The 18,427-nt window shown below is 37.0% G+C and overlaps 1 protein-coding gene across 12 annotated transcripts in view; it reads right to left on the bottom strand.

Annotated features, from left to right (window-relative positions):
* ABCC9 (ATP binding cassette subfamily C member 9) overlaps positions 1-18,427 on the bottom strand; it is a 123,589-nt gene that overhangs the window by 35,003 nt on the left and 70,159 nt on the right. For all 12 annotated transcript variants that reach the window (XM_046679543.1, XM_046679536.1, XM_046679526.1 and 9 more), the window contains 7 exons: positions 17,245-17,325; positions 9,675-9,812; positions 9,402-9,527; positions 5,760-5,856; positions 2,908-3,137; positions 1,805-1,953; positions 1,525-1,594 (listed from right to left, as the gene is read on the bottom strand). In XM_046679543.1, the coding sequence (XP_046535499.1) occupies positions 1,525-1,594; positions 1,805-1,953; positions 2,908-3,137; positions 5,760-5,856; positions 9,402-9,527; positions 9,675-9,812; positions 17,245-17,325 (891 nt within the window). The remainder of the gene's footprint in view (positions 1-1,524; positions 1,595-1,804; positions 1,954-2,907; positions 3,138-5,759; positions 5,857-9,401; positions 9,528-9,674; positions 9,813-17,244; positions 17,326-18,427) is intronic.

Raw genomic sequence — 18,427 nt, 5'->3', positions numbered from 1 at the left:
ATATTATGGATGTTTATCCTCTTTCTTTACATATGTTGTCAGTTTTTCTCCCAGTTAATCTTATTATATTTTAAATTTGACTTTGATGCTTTTAGCTCAATAGAAGTTTGAAATTTTATACAGTCATTTCTGTTGGCCTTTTCCCTTATTGTTTCTCAGTTTTGTGTCTTAGACCTTTCCCACCTCAAATTCTATAACTACTCTTCTGCATTTTATTTTATAGTTTTGTGTTTTTATATGGCCATCTTTATTCTATATGTATTTGCTTTATATTTTATAGATAGTTAATTTCTCCACATCCTTTATTAAAAAGATAATCCTTTTCTTACTCATTCAAGGCACCATATTTATCCGGCTAAATCTTTATATATGCTGGCGGTTTTGAATTCTCCATTTTGTTCTTTTGATCTGCTTGTTTTCTGTGATCACCAGAATGTTTTAATTTTATAGTATTTTTTTGGTATTTGATAGGGAAATTCTCTCTATATATACAGGATTCTTATGATTTCCAGGATCATTGGATCTCTTTTCTTCATACTAAGTTTATTTATATTTTCATAGTTCTTGTTGTTCTTATGAATGGAACTTATTTTTCACTTAATTTTTTAATTGATGTAGAGAAAGTTACTGACTTATATGTCTTATGCAGATACTCTGCTGAACGAATTGTTTTGGACTCTCTAGGTAGCAATCGTATCATCTTCCCAATAAGGACTGTTTTGCCTCTTCTTTTCTAATACATATTCTTTATGAGGTGTTTTAGGTGCAGTATGACCTGACACCAATGCCGCGAAAACATCAAAATTTTTCGGCATACTTTTAGTCAGCTGTATGCAGCAAGCCTTCTTTTTCTAAAGTGAGAATAATTTAGGTGTTCCTAAGCCACTCTGGAAAATCAGAAAAGGCAAGGGCTGCATTTGATGGATTCTTTTCTTGATCCTTTTGAGGGGTCTGTGCTTGGAGTGATCCAGTTTCAGAGTTGGAGGTCTTTCATTTCAGAACAAACTCTAGAGGCCTAAGGATCTAAGACTAAACTGGGCATCCTTGGAATAGTCCCTAAAATACCACACCATCTAAAGCTTCTCTCAGTCAGGAGCCAATCCTGTGAAAGTAAAGGACATCTAAGACGGCTTGGCATTTCATCCTTTACTTCTGGGAGACACTCTGCATCAACACTAAACTTTTAAGAACTTTATCATGAATGGAGATACAACATTGACCAAAATCATTCCTTTTTGTAATAAAAAAAATTTAAATGTTATTCTTTGCTATTTCTCTTTACTTCATGCTGATTCTCTAAGTAGCCACTTCTATGTGCATAAATTATTTTGAATTAAAATTTTCCATGAAGATTTTATCCTAGAAATAATTTATGCACATAATATTGACATGAATACAAATAGGCTTTCATTTAAGTTTTAGAAATTTTCTATTATTAACAGGAATCACAGTTTATTTTAAAATGCTATTTAGCTTACACTGAGAAATTTGTTTTTGAACTTGGAAGCAACTCAAGGCACTCACCTGATCAATGATATTTGTATCAGCTGAAAAGCGATTGAGAATCAGTCCCAGGGGTGTGGTATCGAAGAATCTAGGCAATGAACAGATTGGAATGTATGATAATGCTAGACTATTTGGAATGTGAGCACTGCTAATGGACATCCTGGAGTCATGAAAATGAAGTCTCTACTCAATTGCTCAAGAATTGATTAAAATCTTTAAAATTCCATATTTCACTTAAATTTTAAAATGCATGTTTTTATGATTTGTGTACGGGAGTAAGAAATAACTACTTTTTTACCTTATCGGTCCAAGAATTATCTTATTGAGGAGATTGTGATGAAGATTTTTGGCAGCTGTGAGACCCATCCATTCTACAGTGAGAGATGTAACCAGGCAGAGGAAAATACCTGCTCCACAAAGTATGCTAAATCCAGCCACGTAGTAGGTCTAAAAGCAACCAACAAAAAATACATACAAAATTAGCAACTGAGTTTTTTCTTCCTAGAACACCAAATATCCAAGTCAGACAGTACTGCAACTTCATTATCTTCATTGCATTGCATCATTGATCATCATTCCATCAATTTAGACAGCTGAAGGAGTGTAGTTCTTGGAGACTCAGGGCAGGATCCCCACCCACCATAATCCTACGGCCAAGTCCTTGCTTGCTTCCTTCGCTCTCTTTCAAGGTTTGCCTGAGGCAGATGAAGCGTTAGAGTTTGTTTTCAGGTTTGAAATATGCTTGGCTTTCTACATTGTAGAGCTCATTCTTCTTTTTTTTTTTTTTTTAAGATTGGCACCTGAGCTAACAACTGTTGCCAATCTTCCTTTTTTTTTTTTTTTTTTCTGCTTTATCTCCTCAACACCCCCATACATAGTTGTATATCTTAGCTGAAGGTCCTTCTAGTTGTGGGATGTGGGACGCCGCCTCAACGTGGCCTGACGAGCGGTGCCATGTCCGCGCCCAGGATCCGAACCCTGGGCCGTTGCAGCAGAGTGCATGAATTTACCTACTCGGCCACGGAGCCAGGCCCGAGCTTCTTCTTCTTATCCCTAATAAGAATGACTGGCTAATACACTGGAATAAGCAGCTAAAATAAAAAACCATGAGAACAACAACAAAAGTCCCATGTGAATGTTATACACACACACACACACACATATATCATGTGTATACAACTCCCTTGCATCCAAATCGAAACACTATCTTTAGCTATTTCTTATGATAAGCTTTAAAGAATAAAAGTGACAATAATAGATTCCATTTTCACAGTTTATTCTATTTCAGGCCCTATTCTAACTAATACTACAAAAGTCCTATATTTAGCATCTAACTAGATAAAAGGGTATCACTGTGAATCTCAACATTTCCTTGATGATTTAAAAACAGAAGCCATGTACCTGATCAGCTTTTCCGGTATTGTTTATACTGTACTCCGAGGTCCATGTGGCCAGCCAATAGTCTATAGCTACAATGACTGAATGCTTCAAAAGCTTAGAGAAAATCATCAGGAAGAGCAAGAAGAATCCTCCAGAAGTGAGGTACCGCCAGCAGGTTCTCCACGGCATTTTAGTCCTGAGCCTCATTACAGTGGACATGTTATCATCCTCATCTTCTTCCTCCTCTTCCTCTGCACACAAAAACTTATTTATGCCTCACACAGGCAACAGGTGAAAGAATTTGTATTATCTCACAAAAAAGCATATAAAAATCTCCTTCGAATTTATAGAAATACAAGTATTAGTCTTAGAAATTTTAAATGCTTTTAGCAGAGAAAAACCATAAAAACTAAGTGAAAAGTGAATTAATGAATGAATGAGTGAAAAAATAAACAAAATCTGTGTCTAGATGAGATAATTTGCTGATTTATTACACATCAAAATTGACTGAAAGTATAGACTAGAAGTTTACCAAGTTATGGAAGGAATTATGCCGCCAATAAAACCATGTCTGGCCTGCAAACATTTATCATTTTTTGAACTCTAAATTTCTGGATTTGTAAAACTGCACCCGGAGGAAATAGGCTCTGAAATTTGTGCATAGCCCAAGAGGGCGTAATCCATGCTTGCTAGGGCCCATTTTAGATGTGGTCATGGAGGAACATGAGCAAGGAAAAGCCTTCCAGAGGGAGAAGCCAGAGGACAAAGGACAATGGGCAGGGATTTCCTCTCAGATGTTATAAACCATCTGGAAACTCCAAGATGGCTATCCTAAGAACTCCATTACAAGGACAGGGAATTTTGGCATTTCCTGACCAGCGAAATTCGATCATTTCTATGGTGCAGTGGCCGTTGTGCATTTCCCATCCTTTCCTTTTGCAAAGGCAGTTTCCACGGCAGTTATCCTGTATGTACTCCACTGCTGTATATTGAGTAGGTTGTGGGGAGGAAGGGTAGAAAACATGTCTTTGGTTTATAGGTCATCAGACCACACAGATCTAAATATGGATATAATGGGAAGTCTAAGCATCGCCAAGGATCCTATGATTTGAGCTGAATGCAGTAAATGAACAGGTCTCAGATAATCTCTCCTTTGGTAAGGATGGGTTCAACATGTGAGAAGGACAAGATTTGAAATCTGCCATGAACAAAGAGGTGGACATTTGTAGACTGCTAGCTGTTTTCCCAGTGTCCATTCTCTGTTTGATATTAGTTGAAATTTCAACTTATCTATGGCTGTCAAGCTAAAAACAACATTTCTTCACTTTCCCAGTAGCTAATCTGTCCATGGGATGAAGTGGCCAATGGTAAGTAGTAGCTATAATATGTGCAATGACTTTTCTTCTTCCCTTCCTGGTGGCTTGAACAGACGTAATGATAGGGCCAGGAGCAGCAACCTGATAGATAATACGTACTGTACTGGGCTCTTTCATATACACTACCTCATTTTACTTTATAAGGAAAGTATTATTGTCTTATCTTGCACCTGAGAAAATGGATTAACACAGCAAGCCCAGGGCAGAGTCAGCATCTCAAGTGGTATACTCACCACTGGAACACGGGAGAGAGTAACTGGCACGAATCCAGTTTTAGAGTGCATTAGAAACAATGAATTTTGAATTCTAGAAGCTGAGGTCTGTTTATAGGACCAAAGACTTTTTAAAAACATTTTTAAATGTAAGAAATTGAAGTGCATGATCCAGTCATTCATTCATTCATTTACTCAAAGAGTATTTGTTGAAACACTGAATAGTTATCATCTGAAATGTAAAGGTAGTACATTTTGGTGTCCTATGGCTTGAAACTATAATTTTCTCTGTTTCTATTAAGTGGCTTGTAGAAATGTAATCTTAAGCAAAAAGTGTATAGGAGAAAAGAAGGAGAATGCGTTTACTCTACAGACTTCAGTGTGATTTATCTTACAAACTTCTTGGCAACAAATGCTAAGGCAATGTAATTATTTCATCTCATTCCTCAAATTCCCAGTAAATCATTTTTCCCCACTATAACTTACTAGATACCAAAACCCGAAACAAATGGCTTTCTAATTCTCTTGACTTTCACTGCTATATTGTCATGAAAACCCCATGAGGACTCACAGAATGATTCAAGTATAAATATTTCAAAACAGTATTTTCTATTCCCCATTTATTGTTTATTTTTTAATTTTTGTTTTTTGAGGAAGATCAACTGTGAACTAACATCTGCCACCAATCTTCCTCTTTTTGCTGAGGAAATCTGGCCCTGAGCTAACATCCATTCCCATCTTCCTCTACTTTATATGTGGGATGCCTACCACAACATGGCTTGCCAAGCAGTGCCATGTCCACACCCAGGATCCGAACCGGGGAACCCTGGGCCACCAAAGTGGAATGTGCGAATTTAACCACTGCGCCACCAGGCCAGCCCCTATTTACTGTTTATTTTTGAAAGATTGACATTTTATTAGTAACTTGATTTGGTCATTTTACTAGACCTTTCCAATTGATCTGAACAAAGGTGTAGATCTGTTTACAAACTAGCACCCATCCTTCCAGCTCGCTCTCACACACAGCACAAATATACTAAAACAAACTATGGGAAACCCCTCCAGATGCCTGTTGACTGATTACATATACCTTTCTTTCACTCCTCTTCTTTTTATTTTCCAATACTGAAAATGAAATCAAATGCTTATGTATTTGATTTGGCTTTCTCCCCCCTGCAAAGTGGCTTGTCATTCCTCGCTGGCACACTCCCACATCAATTGCCAAGGTAGGACCCTCAAACCCTATTCCCTGCTTGAGTGTTTAAGATATAAGAAAAAGATCTACCTTCGTCTTCATCCTCCAGTTGGGCTTTAGCCTCCCTTGAATACATGGCTCTTCGGAGAGTTTTCCTCTCTAAAGTTGTTTGGTCGGCTTCCATATCCTGCAGTAAACATTGTGCTATCATTCAAGGAGCTCGTGGCCACAGGTAGGTTTTGACTTACCTATCAGCGACCCCCATGTACCAAGCGTTCGGTACCTTTACCAGTCTCAGCGTTCTGCTCATCCTAGAGATCCACAGCTCCTGTCATAGGAGCAGTTTGGAGGCGATGGCTGAGGTTTGTAGGCAGTGCTTCAGAGCTCAAAGGTGTAGGGCAGTAAGAAGCCAGGAAAAGTAGTAACAATGTGATGGAGATGACCCCAGGGGTGGGGGGACACCTCCTCTAGTCTCATCACTGCTCCTTGTTTTATTTTTATGTCACTTTCAGATACCCCCTGTCATTTCCCTAACTAAAGATTTATTTACGTTAATAAGTACCTTACTTTAAAAATGCATGTAGTTTTAGGCTGGTTGAAGTGCTGTCAGTCATCCACTACTCTTATGAGTTATTAAATCAGAATGAGTTTCTTTAGCATCTCGCTAAGGGAGCTGCACGAAAGAAATGGACTTTGAGAGGAATGGAAGGAAGGTAGGTAACTTTGAAGCCACTGGGAAAGGTGAGTACTTAGGTGCCTAGCAATTTAGGAGAAAGCCCTAGTATGGGAAATACGCAGAAAGAGAAGAGAAAGGTGCCAAAAACAAACTTTGCGAATTTTTAACCGTTGCTCCAGACTTGTCCTGTGCTCAAGAAAAGGAGAAGCAGTTTGTTTCTGGACCTCCTCTTCTTCCAACACCCCTGCCCCCTTGGCCTCAGAGTTGGAGTAGCAGTATCAGTGCAGTTACATTGTGAGTTAAATCAGCTTCTGCAGGACAGTCTGGGAAACTAACCATATGCCTGTTTCTGCAGGGAAATGAATTCTGAGTTCCAAACAACTGACCCACAAACTTCTGGAAGCTATGGAAAATGGGGGGCTTCCTGTATATGCTGATACAGAAAAAATTTAAAATCATTGTTTGACTCTAACATCAATAAACCAATAAACCTTTGGTGATTAGTCTCTAGGTAGTGATCTTGTTCTTTTGTTTTTTTTCTTTTGGCCTCATACAACACGTGTGATTTAGACTTGCTATTCTAGAAGTCTCTATTGTTTCCAGATTCTTGTTTAAAAAAAGAGTAAAGTGAAAGAGTCTCTTGAATAGTACTTTTTCAGAGACAATTTCACATTAACTCTTAATTTTGCCTATGGTTATGAAGACCAATACTTGTACATGAGATTTGATAAAACATAGAACTAAAGAGGATTCCTAGCCTCTGTGTATAGTGTAATGGAATGAAATGAACCTGCACATTGACAAATGGAAGGATTTGGTTCTTGTTCAACCCTCCACGTTCTGTGAGCAAACGATTTTTTTAAAAAAAATCTTTAAAGTCATATTTTTTTACGAGTAAATGCTCAGATTAAGCTGAAAGGTTAAATATTTTAAGTTGTGTTGATATTTGGATTAAGTAAATACAAATTTAGTTTCATTTACCCAATAAATATTTACTGAACGCCTGCTATGGGTTGAGTCAAGGTGAAAGCTGGGGAGGAAATGCCAAATGATGCTAGCTTATTATGCTTAATAACATTATGAAGATAATGCTTGATGCAATCCAAGTTAGGATTTTTAATAATATTTAAATCAGTTAAAAAATTAAAATCCTTCTCCTTCTTGTAGCTTTCATTTCTTTCCTTTTAACATATTCTTTCCTGTTTACCCCTTAACCTTTAAACCAACAGTTCTGTCTAAAGCCCTGCCACAGGATGTTTTGTGGGTACTCTAGTTTCACCTTCCTTCTCTGCTTGCGTGATCCCTTCTGGTTCTAGGTCAGCCTTTTCCAACCTTGGCACTATTGACATTTTGGGCCAGAAAATTCTTTATTTTGAGGGCTGTCCTGTGCATTGTAGGATGTTTAGCAGCATCCCTGTCTTCTACTCAGAGATGCCACTAGCACCTCTGCCCTCCAGTTGTGACAACCAAAAATGTCTCTAGATGTTGCCAAATGTCCCCTAGAAGGGAAAATTAGCCCTGGTTGAGAACCAGTGCTCCAGGAAAACGCCTGAGCCTGACATATAACAAATTAAACAAGAAGCTGTTCCTACAAAAACGTCCCCAAAGTGTTCCAGTGGTCATGCCCCACGGTGTGACTGTCTCTGGCTTCAGATGAATTCAGTAACCTCCCTCCATCCAAGGTAAGGATTCTGGACAGGTGCATGGTTCACTCGGCTTCTAATGGCCACCATTCCACCTCACAACTGGATTCTCCCTGTCCACACCCTAACTTGCTCCATATCTCCCTCAGCTGATTTACAACCCTGTAATGTGTCTTTAATTACAGAGCCATGCTATCTCAAGTGATCACTTCATTTCTAAATACAACTTAATGGACTTTCTTCCTGGCTTGATTAACAGTCAGTATTACTAAAAGATCAAGCCAACAGCTCTCTCTTTTTTTTTTCTTCCAGATCTTCTTTCCAAAGTAAACCATAAATGGTCCCACTCCTTAAGCTTACGTCAGGTTCTTTTGTCCCTGGCATCTAGATCACTGAAAAAATGTCATTTGGAGCCATCCCCAGTAAGTTCTTAATCAAGCTTCTCGCAGTATAATTCCTAAGTGGGCACTTGCTGGTTGCACTTTGTAATATTTTTGACAAATATCCGCATTTCAATAGTTCTGTGATTCGTCGTATTCTACTTAAAGATTGTTACATTTATCTTTTATGTGGTTTGCTTTTGAGATCTTTGGCAAATCCACAGAAGCCAAAGGAATCTCAGGGTTTGTCTGACTTCTTTTCTTCTGTCTATTGATACATAGATATCCATGTCCAGTTAGTAGGACTTCTTATTCTACATGCTGCAGAACTTTAGGCAAGTTATGCAAGTTCCTTAGGATCTCTGATCCTCAGTTTTCTCATCTGTAGAAGTGAGATCATATTTTCTTTGCTTATTTCTTGTATTTTCTTTGCTTATTTCCGGGATTTTGTAGGAATTAAATGAGATAGTGTAAAAAAGACTTTGTGGACTTTAACAACTATACAAATATAAAATTTTGTTATTTCCTTCTGATCCACCTTCCTTCACCCCCAACCCTATCCCAGACATGCTTTACAACTTTATCCACAGCTCACAGCTCTTCCTTCTTTCTAAACTATCTTGGATTTTGTTTTGCCCATGACCCTCCATTTGTAGGTGGTGAGTGAAAATACTCTCATATTACAGATAAGAAAAATAAGATATACATAAGGAAAAATAAGATACAATGAGGAAACACCATGCAAGTAGTTTAAGTTTTAAACACATATATAATTGCAATATGGCTCAAATTCAAATAAAAATCCTCTAAAGACCCCACAACACTTCATCCAAAAGATATCATTAGAATTTGATAATTTCAAAGTAGCCTATTCATTAACAATATAAATATAGAATTATTTTGGATTTCAGATGAGGACCATTATCACACATTAAATGGTAATACTTCTTTAAAAGCATTTTTAGTAATTACACAGTATGTTTCTGACTCTTTTGACCTGGACCATGAACTCTTCTGAACTATGAGCAATTACCTTTTCTAATTCTTGATCTTGCCGATTCATAAGTGTTTTCCAGTGTTCATAAAGCTCAACGTCTTTTGTTTGAATGTCCTTCAAAGTCCCTTCTCTTAGGACAGTTCCATCTTTCATGGCTATGATCTAAGGAAAGGACATATTCGCAGAACTGTGACAAAAAGCCTTAATTGGACAAATGAAATACCTTTATCTCAGAAAGCATTTATTAACGTCCCTATTTTGCATATGACTGTAATATAAAAATTAATAAAAGTTCTTTTAAATGCTTACCCAGTCAGCATGTGTTAGATACTGTAATTTGTGGGTCACTAGAACGAGTGTCCTTTTGTCATCTTGGAGAAATTTTAAAATCCCTTCCTGCATCAAGTGATCACTCAAGTGAATGTCCAGGGCAGAGAACGGATCATCCTGCAACCAACAAAATGGAGAGGTGATAAAAATTTTCTAGACTCTTTATTGTAACTCAATTCCTCTAGAAAGTAGATATACTAATAACTAAGGGCAAATTATCCCTCAAATCCAATTTATGATAAACAGACCCTGAATAACTTTAAATTGTTGAAAAGAGATATTAAATTAAAATGAAACTTTTATTTTCTTTTTCACCTTAAAAATAATTTAGAAAGTAAATAACAATATTCGAAGTGGTTTGAATTCTTATGTATAGAATCTTCAAGTTCAAAAACTGACATTACTCAACAACCCATAACAATAAACCAAAACAAAGAATGAAATGATAATTGTGGTAGTTGAATTTTAGATACTAAAAATAGGCTTAGACTCCAGACCAAGATGGCAACATAAGAGGCTCTGAATTTCCCGCCTATCAGCATTGAACGTACAGCTACACAACACGCAAGTCCCTCTGAAAGAAATCCAGAAACTGGTTGAGTGACTCCTACACTTTGGGGGACAGAGAAAACATCCACATCAAAATAGGTAGGAAAGGCTGAAACGCACTCTCACCATAAACCGCGTCCCCAGCACAGGACCACACAATCAAGAAGGAACCCCCAACTCTCAGCATCTCCCTGAGGGGCAAAGGGTTTGGACCCAATGTCTAGCACCCCAACTTTTAAGGCTGCCAACCAAGGGACTGGCTCCCAAATCACCTAGCTCTGAAAGTCAACAGGGCTTTTGTTCACTGAGTCCCTAAGACTACAGCAAACAAAGAAGCAGTTGTCAGCAGACTTTACCACTGCTGTTGCCCCAGGGCTCAGTGCACAGGTAGCAGGCAAAAAATGCCCATCTCCCAGTCTCTTCCTGAAGGAATTTGACGTATACTTTACAAGTTGCTGCCTGAGAGTCCAGCTTCTAATTAGCACACATCTGGGTGCTGATCTTCATCCTCTTCAGAGCCCAAAAAGCTGGTGGGCACTTCCTCCACCTTCTCTCTCCAGCTTGCTCCAACAATAAAACCAAGTGAGCATTACCTCTCTGAAAGGAGTTTATCCACCCATCTAGTGCCCCAATTTTTACAGCTGCCACCCAAAGGACAGGCCCCCAAATTACCTGGCTCTGACAGCCAATGGAGCTCGCATTTATAAGCCCCCCAGTACCATAGAAAACAAAGAAGTAGTTTTTAAACAGGCGCAAGAGCAATCTGCATGGCTATGAACTTGGGCTCTGCACAGAGGGAGCAGTCAAAAATGGCCATCTCCCAGTTTCTTGCTGGAAGGGGTTCAACTAGGGGTTTCCCAGCTACTGCCTAAGGGTCCAGCTTATAATCAGCCTGCATCTAAGTGATGACCGTGATCCTTCTCTTTGGAACACTGATGGGTCTTGGCACACATTCAACTACTGGGAGCCACTAAGAACAAAGACAGCAACCTGGACAATCACAAAGGTTGGAGAGGCAACCAGGAGCTAGGCCAGTCTGATTGATAAGGTTCATCTCCTACACAGGTCTATCAAAACTGGGAGAGGCGGCTGTTTTATCTAAGGTGCAAAAATCAACACAGAGAATCAAGGAAAATGAAGAAACAAAGGAATGTGTTCTAAACAAAAGAACAAGATAAATCTCCAGAAGTCAATCTTAACGAAATGGAGATAGGTGATTTACCCAATAGCTCAAAATAACTGTCTTAAAGATGCTCACCAAGTTCAGGAGAGCAATACATGAACAAAGTGAGAATTTCAACAAATAGATAGAAAACATTATGAAGTACCAAAAAGAAATAGAGCTGAAGAATACAAGAACTGAACTGAAAAATTCAGAGATAGCTATACTTATATCAGACAAAATAGACTTTAAGTCAAAAACTGTAACAAGAGACAAAGAAGATCAATACATAATGATAAAGGGTCAATCCACCAGGAAGACATAGAATTATAAATATATATGCATTCAACATCAGAGTGTCTAAATATATAAAGCAAGTATTAACAGATCTAAAGGGAGAAATAGATAGCAAAAAGAATAATCCATAGGGATCTTCAATGCTCCACTTTCAACAATAGGTAGATCATCCAGACAGAAAATCAGTAATAAGGTAACATTGGACTTAATATTCATGGTAGACCACATGAACCTAACAGACATGTACATAACATTTCATCCAACTGCAGCAGGACACATTCTTCTCAAGTTCACATGGAACATTTTCTAGGAGGGATCATATGTTAGACCACAATACAAGTCTTAATAAATTTAAGATGACTGAAATCATATCAGGCATCTTTTCTGACCACAATGATATGAAACTAGAAATCAATCACAAGAAGAAAATTGGAAAATTCACAAATATGTAGAGATCAGACAATATGCTATGGAACAACCAATGGGTCAAAGAAGAAATCAAAAGAGAAATCAAAAAATATCTTGAGACAAATGTAAATGAAACACAATGTATCAAAACTATGGGATGCAGCAAAAGTTCTTAGAGAAGTTTCTAGCAATAAATGTCTACATTAAGAAAAAAGAAAGATCTCAAATAAACAATTCAAATTTATACCTCAAAGAATTAGAAAAAGAAGAAAAAACTAAGCTCAAAATTAGTAGAACGAAGGAAATAACAAAGATCAGAGTGGAAGTAAATGAAATACAGACTAAAAAGACAAGAGAAAAGTTCAACGAAACTAGGAGTTGGTTTTTTCCAAAGATAAACAAAACAGACAAACCTTTAGTTAGACTCACCAAGGGAAAAAAAGAGAGGATTCAAATAAATAAAATTATAAATGAAAGAGAAGACATTACAATGATTCCACACAAATACAAAAGGTCATGAGACTACTACAAACAATCATACACCAACAAACCAGACAACCTAGAAGAAATGAACAAATTCCTAGAAACAAACAACCCACCAAGACTGAATCATGAAGAAACAGAAAATCCAAACAGATTGATTACTAGTAAGGAGATTGAATCAGTAATCAAAAACCTCCCAACAAACAAAAGTTCAGGACCAGATGGCTTCACTGGTGAATTCTACCAAACATTTCAAGAAGAATTAATACCCATCCTTCTCAAACTCTTCCAAAAAATAGAAGAGAATGGAACACTTGCAAACTCATTTTGTAAGGCCAGCATTACCCTGATACCAAAACCAGAGAAATTACTATGAGAAAAAAAACTACAGGCCAATATCCCTGATGAACATGGATGCAAAAATCCTCAACAAAATATTAGCAAGCCAAATTCAACAATACATTAAAAGGATCTTACACCATGATCAAGTGGGATTTATTCTGGGGATGCAAGGTTCAACATCCACAAATCAATCCATGTGATATACCACATTAACAAAATGAAGGATAAAAATCATACGATCATCTCAATTGATGCAGAAAAAGCATATGACAAAATTCAACATCAATTCATGATAAAAGCTTTCAATAAAGTAGGTATAAAGAGAATGTACCTCAACACAATAAAGGTCATATATGACAAGCCCACAGCTAACATACTCAATGGTGAAAAGTTAAAAGCTTTCCCTGTAAGATCAGGAGCAAGACAAGGATGCCCATTCTCACCACTTTTATTCAACATAATACTAGAAGTCCTAGCCAGAGCAATTAGGCAAGAAAAAGAAATAAAAGACATGCAGATCAGTAAGGAAGAACTAAAACTATCTTCGTTTGCAGATGACGTGATATTATATAAAGAAAATCTAAAGCTATACCAAAAAAACGGTTAGAACTGAGAAATTCTGTAAAGTTTAGAATACAAAATCAATATACAAAAATTAGTTGCATTTCTATACACCAATAACAATCAGAAATAGAAATTAATAAAACAAGCCCATTTAAATTTGCATCAAAAAGAATAAAATACCTAGGAATAAATTTAACCAAAGACATGAAAGATCTTTACACTAAAACCTATAAGATATTGGTGAAAGAAACTGAAAAAGACACAAATAATTGGAAAAATATTACATGCTCATGGGTTGGAAGAATTAATATAGTTAAAATGTCCATAACCCAAAGCAATCTACAGATTCAGTGCAATGCTTATCAAAATTCCAATGGCAGTGGCTGGCCCAGTGGCATAGTGGTTAAGTTCATGAGTTCTGCTTTGGCAGGCTAGGGTTTGCTGGTTCAGATCCCGGGTGCAGACCTATGCACAGTTTATCCAGCCGTGCTGTGGCAGGGATCCCACATACAAAATAGGAAAGATGGGCACAGATGCTAGCTCAGGGCTAATCTTCCTCAAAGAAAGAAAGAAAACCCACTGGCATTTTTTTCACAGAAATAGAAAAAACAATCCTAAAATTTGTAATGGAACCACAAAGGAACCCAAATAGCCAAAGCAATCTTGAGAAAGAAGAACAACGCTGGAGGCATCACACTTCCTGATTTCAAACTGTATTACAAAGTTGTTGTAATCAAAACACTATTTTAGTGGCATAAAAACAGACATATAGATCAATAGAACAGAATAGAGAGCCCAGAAATAAATCCATGCACATATGGTTGACTAATTTACAACAAACGAGCCAAGAATATGCAATGTGGAAAGCACAGTCTCTTCAATAAGTGGTGTTGGGAAAACTGGACAGCCACATGCAAAAGGATAAGCCTGGACTCCTATTTTACACCATACACAAAAGTCAACTCAAAATGGATTAAAGACATGAACGTAAAACCTGAAAACATAAAAATCCTAGAAGAAAACTTAGTGGATAAGCTCCTTAGCATTGGTCTTGGAAATGATCTTTTGGATTTGATATCAAAAGCAAAGGCAACAAAAGCAAAAATAAACAAGTGAGATTACATCAAACTAAAAAGCTTCTACACAGCAAAGGAACTCAACAACAAAATGAAAAGGCAACCTACGGAATGGGGGAAAATATTTGTAAATCATTTATCTGATAAGCAGTTAACAGCCAAAATAAATAACTCATACAACTCAATAGCAAAAAAATTTGATTTAAAAAATGGGCAGATGATTTGAATAGACATTTTTCCAAAGAAGACATACAAATGGCCAACAGGTACATGAAAAAGTCCTGAATATCACTAATCATCTAGGAAATACAAATCAAAACCACCATGAAATATCAACTCACACCGGTGAGAATGGCTATTATCAAAAATTACAAGAAATAACCAGTCTTCACGAGAATGTGGAGAAAAGAAAACTCTTGTGCACTGTTGATAGGAATGTAATCTGGTGCAGCCACTATGGAAAATAGTATGGCGTTTCCACAAAAATTTAAAAATAGAACAACCATATGATCCAACAATTCCACGTCTGACTTCTGGGCATTTATCCAAAAGAAACAAAATCATTGTCTCAAAGAGATACCCGTACTCCCATGTCCATTGCAGCACTGTGTACGATAGCTAAGGTATGGAAGCTACCTAAGTGTCTATCAGCAGATAAGTGGATAAAGAAAATGTCATATATATATGTATATATATATATATATACACACACACAATGGAATATTATTCAGCCATAAAAAGAAAGAAATCCTGCCCTTTGCAGCAACATGGATAGACCTTGAGGGCATTATGCTAAGTGAAATAAGGCAGGGAAAGACAAACACCGTATGATCTCACCAAATGTGGAATCAAATCAAAACAAAGCACAACAAAACTGAAGTCATAGATACAGAGAACAGATTGGTGGTCACCAGAAGTAGGGGGTGGGGGGGTGGGGAAAATGAATGAAGGTGTCAAAAGGTACAAATTTTCACTTGTAAGATAAATATGTCCCGAGGATGTGATGTACAGCTCCATGACTATAGCTAATACTACTGTTTGTACACTTGAATGTAGCTAAGAGAGTAGATCTCTGGCACCGGGCAATTTTTCGAACTCAATCACTTCATTTGTAAAATGGGGATAATAAAGATACCTGTCAGAGAGCACAGAGGATTGCTGCAAAGATCAAATAAAATAATGTAAGTGTCTCTGCAAAGTGTTTTAAAAGTGTTATCTTATTATTATTTTCTTATGAATAAAGGTAGCGGACTAATACTGTGCTATTCCCTTTAAAGCATCACAGTGAGAGTTTAGCGACTTTTAGGAATCTCTTAATAAGGAAGAGCATGGTGGTTAAGAACACAAGCTTTGGAACCAGACCACCCGAGTTTGTCTCCTTGCTTCACTATTACTAGCTGTGTGACCTTGGATAAATTATCCCCCAAAGCTTCAGTATCCTCAACTATAAATAGTAGTAATAATAACAACAATGCCAAACTTAATAGGGTTATTGTGAGAACTGAGTGAGCTAGTGTGTAAAGTATTTAGAATCAAGCCTAGGTCACAGACAGCCCCTGAAAATGGTTGCTATCACTTATATAACATGGCATCATTAGGGGGCATCTTGGCATTATAGTCAAATGTAACCTTTCATATAACTTAATAAAAATCTAGGTTTGATGGACTGGGAATCATTCCTCAAGATTCAGTTTGTATCTTAACATTTTGAGGAGATACTTCCTTTAAAGAATGCACGATAACTGACAAATTGCTACTTCAATGAATGGTCAATTCTTCATTTTCAAGAATATATTATTTTTTTATATACATATATTCACTTCTTACTAATATATTCTTTCTTATATTCAATTACTATGTTTAAGTAGTATATTATTGAATGGATAAATTCTGGAAATAACTTCTTATAAATATATTCACTGATACAGCACATTTGTAGGTGCTGTAAAGCTTCAAAAATGACTAATGTACTTGATACATAATTAAGATGTTTTCATTTGCCTTTGATATTGTGTAAAGGCTACTGTGATAAAGTTTAATTACAGCAAAATGTAAAACCATTCAAGCAATTATTCGTATAAATAAGATCCTTAAAGATAGGAGCAATGTCTTTTTCTTCTTTGTGTCCTCTGCCCGGTACAGAAGATGGTACTGAGGATGTTCACTAAATATTGGCGGATGGAAAGGAGGAAGGAAGGCTGGAAGGAAGGAAGAAAGGAAGGGAAGGAGGGAGGGGGGAAATAACGCAGAAAAATCTTAGCCACAGCCTAAGCTGCATACCACGAGAATGCAGCACAGTGCTCACTTACCCCATGTCCGCTAAGAGTGTATTTTCCCACCCTTCTTTCTTTGTCAACAAATACAAATAAGATCTATGATCCTGTCCAGTTGAACCAGCACCATCCACACTTCATTAAGAATCCTTGTGATTAAGAAATTCATATAAGCCACCATTGAGGACACCTCAGTCTCTTGGACACCAGTCTGGATTCCTCCAACTCTCAACTTCACATGCTCATCTGATTTGTGAAGATTTGTTTCCCCTAAATTTTCTATGATTTCACAAGTTAAACCACCTTTCCTTAAGTTCCTTGACTTGTGTCTTTGAAGACTCATTTGTCCAGAGGGAAAAAGAAAATAGAAATAAAAGGAAAGGCCATATTCTTACCAACAAGACAATGTTGGTATTTTGATAGAGAGCTCGTGCCACACAGATTCTTTGCCTCTGACCTCCACTCAGGTTGATGCCCTAGAGAAGAAATATCCATAAACATCCACTTTTTCCATCCCTTTTAAAATAGAAACTTCTCTAAAAAGATGTTAAATTAATGGTAATTTATTAATTAAATTGTGACAACGTTGGTAAGATAAAATGAAATGTGTCTACTGGTCAATACTTGAATTATATTAAGGCAATTCTTGATGGATAACATTAATTCTTCTTTCACTCTGATAGGGAGCTCTGCTGCAGGAAAGAATTAACATGCACCCTCAGTGAGTGCTGAAGACTGCAGGCAATTGCAAAATTGTTACTAGTTTCTTGAATTGTGTCTGTAGTTTACTTAACATATACCTCTTAAATTTGAAATTACAAGTTATGTTCAACAGAATTATACAGCAATATTCTTTACTAATCAAGTACTAATTATAAATTTTTTAAAAATTAGTATTTATTGAGTACTCAGTACGTGCCAGGCTTGTGTGAATGGCCTTATTTCTCTTATTTCTCACAGCAGTTCCAAAAGGTAGGTATTGTTGTCCTTTTTTACACATGTAGAAACCAAGGCTCAGAGAAGTTAAGCTCATGCTCTTAAACACTATACTATGCTGCAATAAAGAATAGTCATTAACAGCGCTGACTACAGACTCAGACTAATTGGAGCTGCACCAGTAACTCGTGACCAGGCAAGTCCTTCAGCCTCTCTCAGCCTTAGTTTTCTCAGCTGCAATATGCAGATAACAATAACACCCACACAACAGGTTTGCTGCAAAAGTGGTACAATGCGTATAAAGGCTATCGCCCAGTACTTGACACCTAGAAGGGTTAAAAATTCTAGCCAAAGTTGTTATAAAGATTACATACAGGTATAAATATTTTTCAGTGGTCGGAATAGTATGACGTCAATGTTTATACGTATAAAGAAAAAAGAACACTTTTTAACAAGAATAAATAGATGTCGACAAGACTGGAAGTTGTCGGAAGCGATCCCAGCTTCCAGATCAATCTAAAGTCAACTCCAAGTAGCTAGAAATACATTTGATCAAAGGCAGGGACTGCTTTATTCTCCTTGAGAACTCTTGAGTGACTAGCAAAATGTTGTCTATGGTGGTTACTCAGCAAATACTTAAGG

Source organism: Equus quagga, chromosome 1, assembly GCF_021613505.1.
Source record: "Equus quagga isolate Etosha38 chromosome 1, UCLA_HA_Equagga_1.0, whole genome shotgun sequence".
In the NCBI taxonomy this organism is placed as follows: Eukaryota; Metazoa; Chordata; class Mammalia; order Perissodactyla; family Equidae; genus Equus; species Equus quagga.
This window is presented reverse-complemented; position numbering and strand designations above follow the sequence as displayed.